A 14,556-nucleotide genomic window follows, 5' to 3' on the forward strand; every position below is an offset into this window, starting at 1 on the left:
GTGACTTTACATGCGGTTTCGTTGTCTAGGCGCAGAGCGAATGATATTGTCGACTCGGAGAAGCAGCTGCACAGAATACATGTTAGTCCTGGTCATGACGGGAAAAGAGTATAGGGAGAATTTACCTCAGCAGCCTCAGAGGCCGATGACACCACAGCCTTCTTCAGCTTGTAGGCCTCTACTACACCAAGCTCGCGCATATCCGCAATACCACCGCCAGGGGTCAACAGATCCAGACCGGAGCTGGTCATGCCATTGTTGATCGCTTGACGCAGACGTGTGACCAGATCACTCGAATCAAGACCGGCGTTATCCGCCAGAATCGTGGGCAATTGCTTCAGTGCGTGGGAGAATGAGTCCACAGCAAGCTGCTTCTTGCCAGTGGTGTTCTGGGCCGCCTGCTCAACAGCCTTGGACATGACCATCTCGGCACAGCCACCACCAAGGGTGACACGGGGATCCTTAACCGTCTGGGACAGAACAGCCAGGGCATCGTGGAGAGAGCGCTCGGCTTCGTCCAGGAGCTGCTCGGTGGCACCGCGTAGAACAATGGTGCAGGCCTGGCCAGCAGCGACACCCGAGAATTTAATCAAAGTGTCCTCACCAATGATTACCTCCTCAATCAAGTCACAAGAACCCAGCTTGACCTGATCAGGGTGATCGAAGGTGGAGGCAATCTCACCACCAGTCACCAGCGCCAGGCGCTCAATACCATCGAAGTCGGCGTGCTCAATAGACATGATACCGGCCTCAGTGAACAACTGCTCGGGCCAGTTGTAGATCAGCTGTCGGTTGACGAAACAATTGATACCGTGGGACTTGATCCGCTCAACCTTGGCCCGCATCTTCTCCCGCTCAGCCTTCTCCAGATCGGCCAGCTTGCCAGTAGAGTCGACCTTGACGCGAGCTCCGAAAATCTTGACCTTGTCTGTGTCCATGGCGGTGTTGGCCACCAGAATCTTGGCATTCTCAAGTCGCTTGGGCTGGTTGACACCCATCTTCTTGTCCATGATGAAGCCCTCATCCAAGTACGAGTCGTTCAGCTTGCCGCCGGCCTTCTTGATAATTTGAATGTGGCTGAGGTCGGTAGACCCCTTAAGGCGCAGGACGGCCTCACAGGCCAGTCGGGCGAAGTGTTCACGGTCTTGTGAGAGAACCTTGGAGCTCAGGGTGGTACGGGCAATGGCGTGCAGGTCCTGACGGAAAGCCTCGGCGTCCTTGCTGCGGTCGATGGCAATACTCTCAAGAGCAGTCAGGGCGGCCTTGCTGGCTATCCGGTAGCCCTCAATAATGGTCTGGGGGTGGATCTTGGAGTTGACGAGCTTCTCTGCCTCCCGCAGCAGTTCCGCGGCTAGCACAGTGACAGATGTAGTACCGTCACCAACCTCATCGTCCTGAACCTTGGAAATGTTGACCAGCACCTTTGCGGCGGCGTTGTCGAGAGCGATCGATTTCAAGATGGTGGCACCGTCATTTGTCACAAGGATCTCTCCGGTTGATCTGGTATCCCGCAGGCTTTGTTAGCATCTTATCCCCACCCGCAATCATCCAGATGGTATTATTTGTGCTTCCCACATACGCAGACTGTAAAATCTTGTCCATTCCCTTGGGACCCAAGGTGCTCTTCACGAGGTCTCCGACCGCAATAGCACCAACGAAGGCCGACAGACGGGCGTTCTCGCCCTTCTCCTCGGTCACATCGTCGGCGAAGATCTGTGTGGGATTACCGAACGACGCCTAGGCAGAAGTTAGCGGGGCGGACGTTCTCCGACATATATTGAAAAATGGGTGTTTCTGGGTGAGGCGCACCATTATGATCTGTGTAGAATAAACAATTGACTCAACTGATCCAGACGACTGTTTGGAAGTTGAAAGCAATGAGTTCGTCAACAGTGGGGGGAAGGAAAGGAGAAAAGTTGGGTGGCCCGAGCTTCTGTCTTCTCCCACCGCCCGCTACGTTCTCCGGCTTTCTCTCCCTTAAGGCGTCTCAGAGTGTGCCTTTTATTTATTCTTTTCTTGTTGACACTTTACTTTTGGATCTGAAATGGCGGGCTCTGAAGAATCTGCTGCTCCTCCGGCCAAGCGTCCGCACTCCGCCATTGATGCCGACGATGGTGCGTACACGGCTCCTCCGAGCTCCCGCAAATTCCAGTTGGCGCAGTCTACTAATCGCGATGCACAGGCGACGATTCTTCCTCCGACGATGACTTTGGCCCTGCGCTACCCTCCGAGGTCGCGCCGAAGAAGAAGCGCCGCAAGCTCCCGTTCGAAAAGATCTACATCAAGGCGCTACCCGCGTCGCCTCGCTATTCCAAGTCCCTCATGCACAAGGAGCAATTGTCCTTCGTGAACGTCACCCCAGTGACCGACTTTGTTATCACCAGCTCTATCGATGGGGTAGTCAAGTTTTGGAAGAAGATGGCCGAAAGTATCGAGTTCGTCAAGGAGTTTCGCGCCCATCCAGGAGAGATCCACAGCACCAGTGTCAGTGCAGATGGTCGCAGCTTTGCGACAGTTGGAGCCGATAAGACGGTGAAGATCTTTGATGTCATCACATTTGGTGGGTAATCCATATGGTAAACCAAACCCCAGCCTCACTAACTCGCGTGGAACAGATCTACTTGCTATGTATACCCTAGAATTCGTGCCCCGTTGCGTTTGCTGGGTTCATCGCCGAGGAGCGTCCTTACCGCTACTGGCGGTGACAGATCAGTCCAGCAACACCATTCAAGTCTTTGACGGGCGAGGAGAGAACCCGGAGCCCTTGCACACGGTAAAGTCGGTCCATCGGAGCCCAGTAGTTTCATTGGCGTTCAACAATGCGTATGACTGTGTCATCTCTGCCGACGAGTCTGGAATGATTGAATACTGGAGAGCCGGGGATGGATCGTTTGAAAAGCCGGACAATGTGTTCGAACTCAAATCCTCGACGAATTTGTTCGCTTTCAAGAAAGCTAAATCGACCGCCACTGCCATTACCATCTCGCCTTCAGGCGAGCAGTTCGCCACGGTATCTTTCCCAGATCGCCAGGTACGCGTGTTTGAATTCGCAAAGGGCAAGTTGTATCGCACATATGACGAGTCAATAGCTACTCTTATGGAGATGCAACAGGCTGGGACAGCTCCGTACCAGCTGGATGAATTGGAATTTGGAAGGCGGTTAGGAGTCGAACGAGAGTTGGAGGGGGAGTCGATCCGTAACAAGGTTAATGTCTCGTTTGACGAGTCAGGTCACTTTTTGCTTTACGGATCTCTCTACGGAACCAAGTGCATCAACACCTATACAAATCGTGTGGTCCGTGTGTACGGCCGTGATGAGCCATTCCGTGCTCTGAATTTGGCCTTGTACCAGGGTCAGCCCCAACGCAAAGGTGTTGTAACCGTCTCCATGGCGGCCAGTAACAATCCATTGCTGCAGGAAGCGGAGGAGCGAGATGCTATTCTAATCAGCACAGGATTTGGCAAGGTGCGCTTCTACATGTTCACCAATGAGACCGACATATCCAAGTCATCCCGAGACGTGCAGAATGAGAAGCCCACGCAGGCTGCCGGTGGCGCCGATTCCGTTACCAAGGCGAGCGAAACCGGCACGGCCGCCGTTCTCCACACGACTATGGGTGATATTCACCTTCGTCTATTCCCCTCCGCTGCACCACGGACAGTGGAGAATTTTGTCACCCATGCCCGGCAAGGGTACTACAACAACACCATCTTCCACCGTGTTATCCGCAAGTTTATGATCCAAGGAGGTGATCCGCAAGGCGATGGTACCGGCGGAGAGTCCATCTGGGGCGGGGAGTTTGCAGATGAGTTCTCCACTTTACGACACGACAAACCATACACGCTGTCCATGGCCAATGCGGGACCGAACTCCAATGGTAGCCAGTTCTTCATCACGACTGAGAAGACTCCTTGGTTGGACAACAAGCACACCATCTTCGGCCGGGCTGTGCAGGGATTGGACGTGGTGCACAAGATTGAGAATGTCAAGACCTACAAGGAGAAGCCCGAGGTTGATGTGAAGATTGTCAGCATCAGCATTTCCTGATGACATGAAACTGTACATATGTAAATGAATAACGAGGATCAAAATTAGATTGCGGGCCAACCCATGCGCACGCTATGTGTTTGGCTGTTTAACTACTATAGAAGGATATCAAGTGGGAGACTTCGAAGGTAGAGTACTAGGTAAATAGTATACAGTGGCGTTCCAAAAGCTTGTCAATTAATCAAGACCGCCCCAAAGACCGCCTACTGTATTTAGCTTAGCCTCACTGTTTATAAATCTGGACTCCATACAAATATCTTTCAAGGTTATTCGTTTCAGAAAGCCATTCTGGACAGCTAATAGTGTTGATCGATATGCCACCCATGCATTGTTGAAAGCAGTCTCATCTTCTGCTTTATAGAAAATGGATGAAATTCGAAGGACCGAAATTAGATCGGGCAGAGAGATGGGCAGAAGTTATGTAATCCAATTGGGATGACAAACTATTGAAATGCTACTGTAGGAGGTATAGTAGAAGCATTGATTGTTCTAGCCTTCTAGGCGCTATTTGAAATACATAGGTACGCCATTGGAGAGTCTCTAGTATCCACTAACTGAACCGGGTAAGAGAGGTACCCCGAACATAGATTTCGAACAAATGAAAAAGTAAAAATATTGAAAAACAGATCCCAGCCACGCTTGGAATGAATGTGATAGATAGGCAAAGGTCGGTTCTTTTCACCCAACGCCGGTAAATGCAAGTGTGACGGGAAAGCAAGATGGTCTTTGGTTTATCCGAAGGGACCCCGAGTCCGTAGTGAGAGAGGAAAGAAATGAGGGGGAAAAGAGCGGTATTATGACGGTGGGAGTTGTCTAGTTTCCACATTTTGAAAGTTCACGGCGGCGGCAGGGCTTTGTTTCTGTAATCGACTATTCCCCGTGGAGGATCTAACCGACCTAGGCGGAGCGACATTGGTGCGGGAGCTGCTGGCGACCGAGTCCGGGGGTAAGCACGTCTGGGATGTCTGGGGTTGATTCGGCGCTAATATCCCTCCTCCATCTCCCCTCTCGACGTATACCTCGCGATTCCGTGAAGGTAAGGGCCCAGCTCCAGAAGCAGGTGACCCATACAGCTGGATTCCTCTTTTCGTATCACGACGTCGTCTGTACCAGACACCGACGACGGAGATCAGGCTGAAGGCGATTACCAGGACAATGACCTGCGAACTGGGATTAGCGTTTCCGGTTCAAGTCTGTATCCCGGTCCGGTTTTGAACGCACCATAACCACCCATCTATAGTGTGACTGCCACCTGTTTGAGGGTTAGTGTTTGCGCTTCGGGGTCATGACGAATGCGCGACATATTGCGCCAAAAAGTGAAAACCTACCAGGTTTGGGTCCCATCGGCCATGCTGGGGTTTGACTGTAAGGAAGGTGTAAAGTGGGAGCCAGGAAAGGCCGGGATCCGTGGCCAGAACGCGTGCTGGCGGGAGGGCAGATCGACGTAAGATCGATAAGCGAAAAGGGTTCGACCCAAATGAAACGATCGAATTAGAAATGCAGGGTCGGGCCCAGACGCAATGCCATAATCAGGCGCGCCTACAGGGGATTGGGGGAAAGGGCAAAAGGGAAAAAACCCGGAAGCTGCGGGAATCCGCGGGATTTGTTATCTTGTTTATTCTTAGGTCACTTCGGCTATTTCTCCCCTTCCCCCCCCCTTTTTATTGTTCGTCATTTGATTATTGAAGGATTTAGCGGGGTTCACGGGTACCTAGTCGGTAATTGGGGTTATCAATTGTTGAGCCTATCTGTTCTTTAGGTATAGGGTGCAGAACGAATTGGGTTTGAAGCTCTACCCCAAACACGAGGGGGTCCACTGGCCTGATCGGCGTCAGACCGTTGGCCCAGGACCAAGGGACAGTGCCGATCAGGTCCAGATCAAAACAATGGCAAACAGTACTGGTCTTTTTCTATTGTTCATACCAGCACGATCAGAGCCCTCAGTGCATCAGATTACGATCGCTTCACGATCCTCGATTTCCTTTCTAGATATGTAGTGGGGCCCAAGTGGAATGATCAGAAACCCGGTTTCTATGCTATGTAGCACGCAAGCACCAGTAGGATCGCAGGGATCAGCATCGATCTTCAGTGTTCGCTCGGGGTCTATTAGGCTCAAGTGCTGGCTAGAACGTAGCTTCCAACGGTATATAAACAAACATCCTTGATGAAATTAGCCAATCATCAAGTGGCCAATGTTCCAAGGTTGTCGGTCACATCAATACCTCTTTTCTTAGGCACACAATTACGGATCTTGAATGGCGGTGTACTCTGGCATTATATCTTTCTTGGGCTGGGTGCCTGAGGCTAGAATTTTGTCGTTGCATTATGTAAGCGATCCATGACTTCACGTATTTCACAAGCCAGTGGATCACCCAAAACACCATAGTAAACGTGATAAATTATCTCAACGACAGTGGTCTGTCGTAGGTACTCTTTCCTTGAAGCTTAGTCCTTTTCACATATATGATATCTCGTCCCTTTGTGGATTTTCAAGAATTTTCATGATTTGGTGAATAGAATATATATATGTCATCGGCTTGACAATGTGATTTTTGGTATCGTGATCATAGTAGGAATGGATTTTTTAAGAAATTGATACATGGCTGAATCTAATAATCCTTATCAATGTCTACTGAAATTGAGTATAAATGTGATTGTTGAGATAATTGAGTAGTAATACGGCATTTACTATGGTGTTTTGGATGATCCACTGGCTTGTGAAATACGTTAACTTAAAACTACCTTAAGTAGTTATTGTTTCCACGCATCAACGAGTACTCATGCATCATATGTCCACAACTTTTTAGGCTGCAAGTAGGCCCATTTAGAAGTTCTAAGAAATCTTGAGTCTGAGCTCTGCTATGTGAAAACCGAGGGTCTCTACTGACAATGATACACCGTGCCACTACTCTTCACCAGGCCTTGGCTTATGGGCCTTTTTTTTTCAACAGCAAGGTAGAAACCAGGTTGATAGCTAGATACCTGTAAACAAGGGGATGATGGATGTTATGAGGTCATTCTGTACTATTGATAGCTTCTTGTCCTACTGGGATTAAGAGGCACCTTGGCAACTTTTGAGCCATTCAATCCTACAGCAGTAACCATGGAAGGGGTGGCCAGAACTAGTCAACAAGGTGATCAACCCGCAGATCGTTACGTATTTCCATCAGATTCTATTTGGATTTATTTTAATTTGCGTACAGTACGGAGTAGGGCTGATCGATTCAAACAAGTTAGTTACGCGGTGGCGCGGATGACGTTATCCGATGTCAGCGACTGCCAGGATTGGGGCTGTTGTTCTCCACTATAACCATCAACACGTTAGAATTTAATCAAGTCCCCAGCTTGGATATCTATGTCGATCAATTCTGAATCTGCGGGGCACGTCATTTACTTCAAGGATTCTTCTTTGTCTCAGAAATGGCGTCACGGTGCGACAAACACAGTATATATACTTCGTCCGTCGACCACCAATTCCATTAACATCAATCATCAATCCAACGCAACTCTCAAACTTCAATCATCAATTTTTTCCAATAACAACACAACTATCAAGTGCTTCTGAATCATCATCTATCATCATGTCTGGAATCATCCACAAAGTCAAGGACACTATTGCCCAACACAAGGAAAACAAGGCAGAGCAGAAGGCTGAGAAGACCGATGAGCACCACACCGGCAATGACAGCACCAACTATGGTCCCCATGACAGCAACATCGCCAATGAAGCCGACCCTCGTGTTGATAGCGACCGATCCAAGATGACCGGGTCATCAGGAAACCACGGGCCCCACGATAGCAAGCTTGCCAACAAGACCGATCCCCGCGTCGACAGTGATCGGGATGGCCGTGCTGCCTACACCTCAACTGCCGCCCCAACTACTACTGGCGCTGCTTACGGCTCAACTGACAACTACGACACCTCCCGCTCTTCAAACTTTGGCCCTCACGATAGCAAGCTTGCCAACAAGGCCGATCCCCGCGTCGACAGTGATCTGGATGGTCGTGCTGCCTACACCTCAAATGCTGCCCCAACTGCTACTGGCGCTGCTTACGGCTCAACTAACAACTATGACTCCTCCCGCTCTTCGAACTATGGCCCCCACGATAGCAACGTCGGCAATGCAGTTGACCCCCGTGTTGATAGCGACCTAGACAGCCGAGGTGCTCGCAATGCCTCGACTGGTTACAGCGCAGCTGGACCCACCAGCGCCGGTACTGGCTATGGATCTACTGGCACCAACTATGGTACCGCCAACACCTACGACTCCTCCCGCTCCTCAAACTATGGTCCCCACGACAGCAAGATCGCTAACGAGGTCGACCCTCGTGTCGACAGTGACCGTGACGGACGTGCTGCTCATCACAGCACCTCCTCCGGCCACGGTGCTGGCTACGCTGCTACTGGTGCCGCTGTCGGTGCTGGCGCTGGCTACGTTGGCTCACAGCACCACTCTTCCACTCACTCCCCTTCCACCGGTCCAGCCACCTCAACTGCCGGTCCCCACTCAAGCAACCTAGAGAACAAGATGGATCCTCGCATTGACAGCGACACTCCTAACGACCGCTACTCCGCTTCCACTGGCCCGGCCTCGAAGACTGCTGGTCCCCATGAGAGCAACATTGCCAATGAGGCCGATCCTCGTGTTGACAGCGACCGCAGCAAGGCTGACTTTGTTGGTGGTAACTCCTCATTCAATAATGATGTCCACAAGGGTAGCCTTGGAGGCGGCAATATGATTCCCATTTCTGGACACAAGCCCGGGGCCTCGACTACTACTCAGACTTTCGAGAAGGCGCAGAATGAGAATCTTGGTGGTAGCTCTGTCGCTGGTAGCAGCTACACTGGTCAGCACACTGGCCAGCGGACTGCTGGTCCTCACAGCAGTGATGTCGCCAACAAGCTCGACCCTCGTGTCGACTCTGACCTTGATGGGTCCAAGACTCTTGGCTCTCAGCGTGTTTAATTATGATGTTTACGATGGTTACGCTAGTTAAGGTTAATGAATGAATGCTTTTTATTTTCAAATGGATGTGATATTTCCAAATATATAGACAAGGTGGTCATAGCGGATACTAGAGGCTTTCCGCTGCACATATCTACCATATTAGTTAAATAGCCAAAGAGCTATCTTAAAATTTTCTCCAAAAGCTTTGATAAGTAGACAATTTTTAAGAAGAAGTGATACAGGGAAGGAGAAGCAGGGGGACAGAAAGCTTGGGGGCGAGAGGTTTCTCACGTACTCAAATTTACTATGATGTAACGAAGTAATGGCAGGAAACTAAAGGCAGAAATAGAGGTGAGAAGTAAGAAATAAACATGAATATGAAGTCTATATTGATAAGAGTGAAAAGTAAATAATAAATGGGGGCATATGTGCAGTGAGTAGTATAAATACAGAGGTGAAAATGAAAGGGTAAAGAGAATAGAGAAACTCTGTGTAGTATGGAGACTTGGTATCATCTATGCAGCGGCCTTGCCTCTGGAAACCTTGGCCTTCGAGGTCCGAACTCGGAAGAGATAGTAAACCAGTACAGCGCAAACAACGTTGAAAACAAAGTAGCACCAGAAGATTCCGTAATCACGCCAGCGATCATCATAGTAGATCTCTCGGGCTGCGAGATATTCATCCGCAGATGTCATACTGCAGTACTCGCAATTGGCAGTAGCATTGGGGTTGTAGATGGCACCCGTGGAATCTTCAAGGTACTTCGCCATGTACTGATAGCATGTCTGGCCGGAAGGTGGGTCGAAGATATCGAGCTCATCCTTGCTGCATTCGACAGAGCGGCCATGGAGAGCTGTGCCACTGATACCAGCGATGTAGTAAGTGAATGGGGAGACGCGATACATGAAAATCCAGAAGCGGGGCAGGTCACTTGGAGGCTGCATGACTCCGTTGAAGATGAACGAGAGACCAAACATGAGGGTTGCCACCATGGCAGCAAGGGTAGGTTCGGGGATAGCGCAGACAACGAACTGGGCCATGCTGGCTGCGTAGATGAAAAATTGGCAAATGTAGAGAAGGACAATACCAGTCTGTTCCGAAGTTTGATTGGCGCCAAAGACAGCCCAGTAGAACGAGGCCCAGGAGCAGACACCCAAGCAGAATTGCCAAGGGACCTCGACGAGAATTTGAGAAATGATAAACACCTGCCATGAATAAGTTCTGGATGGCCGCTCACGGACCTCGTAGAGGGATCTTTGGGCGACCAGGTTAGGCATAATAGCGTTGGCGAGAGTGTTGAAGATAGTGCACAGAAGGAAGATACTAAAGAGTGCGTTCTGGAAACCTTGTTCGGAGTTGTCGGCGCCGTAGAAGGAGAATCCAATGAACAGGCCACTGACAATGCCAAGAACAAATTTAGAGTAGATATAGTCAGGTCGGCGGAAGTAGGCTTGAAAGCATCGGCCAAGAACTACCCAGAGCTGAGTCGTGATAGGCATGGCAAACTCAGCGGTATCATCATCATCGTCATCGTGGGAAGTATGCTCATCTCTGGCTCCCTTAGCAGAGTGGAGACGATCGACTTCTGCGATAACCTCTTCATGTTCTGGACTTTTCTTCCAAGCCTGAACCCAATCGACATCGGGACAACCGTCTCCGGCGACCATATCAAGAATATACTCAGCGGGGTTTTCGAGAGTCTCACAAGGCCGAGCCCCGTTGCGCTCAAAGTACTCGAGGAGTGTGGCGGATTCTTTTCCGACATCGCCAAAGTAAACTGTCCTGCCGCCCTTGGCAAGGAAAAGCAGACGGTCAAAAGTTTGGAACAATGTAGCACTGGGCTGATGGATTGTCGCCAACACAGCCTGGCCATGGTCTGCCAGTCGCCTTAAGAATTGACAAATTGTCCAGGAGCTCTGCGAGTCCAGACCACTGGTAGGTTCGTCAAGGAAGATCAGAAGAGTGGGCTTAGCTGCAAGCTCAACTCCAATGCTGAGAAGTTTACGCTGCTCAACATTGAGTCCTTCTCCCAGAGACCCAACGACCGCTTCTGCGAAATCCTCCATACCCAGGACCTTAAGAACCTCTTCCACGTATTCATACTTTTCCTTTTTCGGCACGGTACTTGGCTGACGGAGCATTGCACTGAACTGAAGGGCCTCTCGAACAGTTGTAGTGTCCATGTGGAGATCCTGCTGTTGGACGTAACCGGTTCTACGGGGAAAGTTAGCCGCCAGCGGCTTTCCATTGACAAAGACGTCACCAGTGACTACACCGATTGACACTCTCTGGGCGAGAACATCCAAGAGGGTAGTTTTTCCAGCTCCAGAAACTCCCATAAGTGCAGTCAATGTTCCCGGCTTGACCCAACCGTTCACGTCATCCAGCAAGCGTCGAGTGCCCTCCTTCACCGGAATGTCGTATTGCAGTGACTTCCAGGAGAGGATATCGGTCTGCTCGGGAAGGCGAATATCATTGGTATGTTGCACTTCGAGTTTCGTGAGATCGCTCGCTCCAGTCTCCGAGTCTTGACTATCTTGGATGTGCTGGGGAACATGACCAGGGCGGTATACGAGAGCTTCAGCCTTGGATGTGTCACGGGAGATGAATTCTGTGGCTGTCAAGTAAAGCCCATTGAAGAAGATCAGGAAAGCAATCAGGATGCCAAAGTTTCGCCACAAGTGGGAGTAATAGTACTCATAGTTGTCATTTATGAAGCTATCACCACTCACGTATGCCTGACCGGCCACTGAACCCACGGCCGAGCACACGAAGTTCTTACCGGTGCCGTAGCTTGGGATCAAAGAAGAGCATGCGTAGGTTTTGCCGTGGAATTCATTGGCAATGAGAGCCTCGAAAGTGTAGTAGATCGGGTTGATCCAACGAATCCAGGAGAACCAGGGGTGCATGTAAGGCTGCGGCAAAGTGAATCCCGTATAGACGACAATACAAAGAACCAAAACACCCGCCATGGCCATTGCCTGGCCGACCGACTTGGTAAGGGCTCCCAAACTGCGGAAGAGACCCGACATAGTCAAAACGGCGGTGACCAAGAAGAGGTAGAAGATGAAGAAATTGCCAGCCTCACGACGTAAATTCGCCATAAAGTAGAGAACAATGCTGAAAATGGAGATTCGTACGAGTTTGATCGGTAGATCGATGATAATGCTGGCGAGAGCTTCGGTGAACGGATGGACGAACGCATAACCCGCCTGCTTTTCAACAATTGAGCGCTGGCTATACAGTTGAAGAATTTCGTTGATAGTAAGCAAAGCATTCATGAGAACCGCAAAGTAGCACACGGCGCCCTTTTGGAAGAAATAGCCTGAAGTGTCGGGCGTGTTGTAGAAGACGGAGCCGATGATCAACGCCAGGATCAGCTGAACGATGACCGGGGAAAGTGCAGTGGGCAGATCGTTAAGAACTCGTTGGTAGGCACGACGAGTACAGAGTCGAATTTGCATTGGAATGGATAGCAGGTACGGGCTGCGAGTTCGGGTGTGGCGGGCTTGCTGTTCCACGTGGCTCATCTGGAATTGTTTTGCAGCGTCGCTATTGGGAGCATGCTCTGCTTCGTAGGTCTTGATCTGTTCGTGCAAAGCCTTGTACTCCGGACTTCTCTTCCAGAACTCGTGAAACTCCTTTGCGGTACGTGGCACCTTCGATTCCATGCCAGGACGGGTGACCCGCTCGTTGGGGTTGGTAATCGCTGTCAGATAATCTCCTGATACCTGGCGCTCCGGCCTCTGCCATCCTTGGTCCTCGAAATAGGATACGGCTCGGTCGCGAGGGCCATAATAGATCTGGTAACCTTCGTACAGAACAATCACCTTGTCGAAAAGGTCATACATCGATTGAGACGCTTGGTAGGCAGCAATGGCGTGACAGGAATTTCCCATGTCTGCTGCAAGACGCTGGGATTTGACAAACCTAAGAGCCGAAGCTGCGTCCAAACCGCGAGTGCTGTTGTCCCATGCTCCCAAGCGACAGCGGCTGAGGAACATCTCCGCAATGCTAACTCGCTTTCGCTCGCCTCCACTGACACCGCGCACGAATTCGCTGCCGACTTTGGTGTTGACGGTATGGCTAAGACCAAACACGGACATCACCACCTGGACAAGAGTCTCGCAAAACTCATCTCTGCTCAGTCCTTCCAGACGCTTATGGGGAGCCCGTGCCTGGGCGGCGAACGACAGGGTTTGGCCGACTGTCAGATGAGGGAAATGAAGTTCGACCTAGGCAGAGTTAGTCAATGTCGACTTTCAGACACATTGGAGTACATTGGAACTTACCTCTCTGTTATAAGCAACCTCGCCGCGGTGAAATTTGATCATGTCCTCAAATGAAATTCCCTCGTAGTGTATTGTGCTGTTTGGGTCCATGGTCAAGCCACCTAGGTGGCCAGTAATTGTCTTAAGAAAGGTAGTGCAACCGCTTCCTGGGCGACCCAGAACGAGCAATAGCTCGCCTGCCTGGAGCAATCCATCGAAGCTTTGTAAGATCCGGCGCGGTTTCGCATGGTGTCCGGTCAAGGCACGGGTGATAGAGCGGAAGGGGACCGCAAGAACCGACGTCAGGGTTTCTTGATATTGGATGGCGGCACCACTGCCGCTGATGGATAGATCCTTGAAGACCACACTCTGTTGAGGGGCTTCGATTCCCTCCTCATGCATCTGGTCCAGGACAGTTTGAGCCCATCTGTAATGATCGAATTCAGGGCTTGTTGGATCCAGTCGCGGGTCGTTTTTCTTGGCAGCTGAATGGGCGGAGACAGCTCTTCCTAGCCTACTCGAGGCAATGCGATTAAGCTCATTGAGTGTTTCATATTCCCTCTCCTCTTCCACGGTTGCTGTTCTGGTCGTGATGGGAGCGAACTCCACATCGGAGTCGTCTTTCTCCATGCTGGGCAGGTTGAACTAGTTTCAACCGACTATCAGGGAGGCGACGCATAATATATAAAGGGTGATCCTGTGGGGACGCCTTGAAATTTTGGGACTATCAACGGGCACGGAGCGAGATTGGCCGATATTTTTGTACAAAATCGGCAAAGAAGCCACCCGAGCCCCTCAGGCGGGATTCGGGTGACAAGTGGATCTAGTGCGTGGCTTCTTCATGGCCCTCGTGGCTGCCTTGCCTCATTTCAGCTTAGTCTCGATTCTGGCGATCCGGAGAATATCAGAGGCGAATGATCCGTGAGCGGCACAAGAAAAGTTCCAGAGTGTCGATTTCATCTGTGCACAGAAACTTCATTTTTCATTTTTTAATCGCCTGATCAAAGTGGGCGATCTCCATAAATCAGTGAAAAAAAGTCTAACTAACCCGCTTGATTGACTAATGGCAAATAGTCGGGGAAGCGGAGCACCGATATCCCGACGGAGTTAAGTGAGATAGCCCCGAGCGTTTCGTGTCGCGGAATACCCCCTATTGGCCATTTCACAGTGCTGATCGGATTTTGATATTTTCGGTATTGTCGGTCTATACTTTAAGCCTTTTGGCGATATCTCCGTAGGTGAACGACTCTGTTTCCATTTTAAATCCGACCATTTACCCGGATAGGTA

General features: G+C 50.5%; 5 protein-coding genes across 5 annotated transcripts; 2 read left to right on the top strand and 3 right to left on the bottom strand.

Annotated features, from left to right (window-relative positions):
* Positions 1 to 6: 6 nt before the first annotated feature.
* Positions 7 to 1,812, bottom strand: N7520_008386 (chaperonin-containing T-complex subunit CCT2; the record flags this gene model as incomplete). The annotated part of the gene is made up of 4 exons (XM_057142320.1): positions 7 to 66; positions 126 to 1,500; positions 1,580 to 1,737; positions 1,810 to 1,812. 4 exons carry the CDS (start codon positions 1,810 to 1,812, stop codon positions 7 to 9), a joined length of 1,596 nt encoding a protein of 531 aa, XP_056996326.1.
* A 232-nt stretch (positions 1,813 to 2,044) lies between these two features.
* On the top strand, positions 2,045 to 4,048 carry N7520_008387 (WD40 repeat domain-containing peptidylprolyl isomerase; the record flags this gene model as incomplete). Its single annotated transcript, XM_057142321.1, has 3 exons — positions 2,045 to 2,114; positions 2,183 to 2,560; positions 2,616 to 4,048. The coding sequence occupies 3 exons, from the start codon at positions 2,045 to 2,047 to the stop codon at positions 4,046 to 4,048; spliced, it is 1,881 nt and encodes a 626-aa protein (XP_056996327.1).
* Positions 4,049 to 4,842: 794 nt separating this feature from the next.
* N7520_008388 (uncharacterized protein) lies at positions 4,843 to 5,399 on the bottom strand (the record flags this gene model as incomplete). Its single annotated transcript, XM_057142322.1, has 2 exons — positions 4,843 to 5,215; positions 5,377 to 5,399. The coding sequence occupies 2 exons, from the start codon at positions 5,397 to 5,399 to the stop codon at positions 4,843 to 4,845; spliced, it is 396 nt and encodes a 131-aa protein (XP_056996328.1).
* A 2,230-nt stretch (positions 5,400 to 7,629) lies between these two features.
* On the top strand, positions 7,630 to 9,015 carry N7520_008389 (uncharacterized protein; the record flags this gene model as incomplete). The annotated part of the gene is made up of 1 exon (XM_057142323.1): positions 7,630 to 9,015. The coding sequence occupies one exon, from the start codon at positions 7,630 to 7,632 to the stop codon at positions 9,013 to 9,015; it is 1,386 nt and encodes a 461-aa protein (XP_056996329.1).
* A 497-nt stretch (positions 9,016 to 9,512) lies between these two features.
* N7520_008390 (uncharacterized protein) lies at positions 9,513 to 13,898 on the bottom strand (the record flags this gene model as incomplete). The annotated part of the gene is made up of 2 exons (XM_057142324.1): positions 9,513 to 13,232; positions 13,290 to 13,898. The coding sequence occupies 2 exons, from the start codon at positions 13,896 to 13,898 to the stop codon at positions 9,513 to 9,515; spliced, it is 4,329 nt and encodes a 1,442-aa protein (XP_056996330.1).
* Positions 13,899 to 14,556: the final 658 nt, after the last annotated feature.

The sequence above is a fragment of the Penicillium odoratum genome (genome assembly GCF_028828045.1).
Source record: "Penicillium odoratum strain IBT 22623 chromosome Unknown utg000005l_segment0_segment0, whole genome shotgun sequence".
NCBI classification, from domain to species: domain Eukaryota; kingdom Fungi; phylum Ascomycota; class Eurotiomycetes; order Eurotiales; family Aspergillaceae; genus Penicillium; species Penicillium odoratum.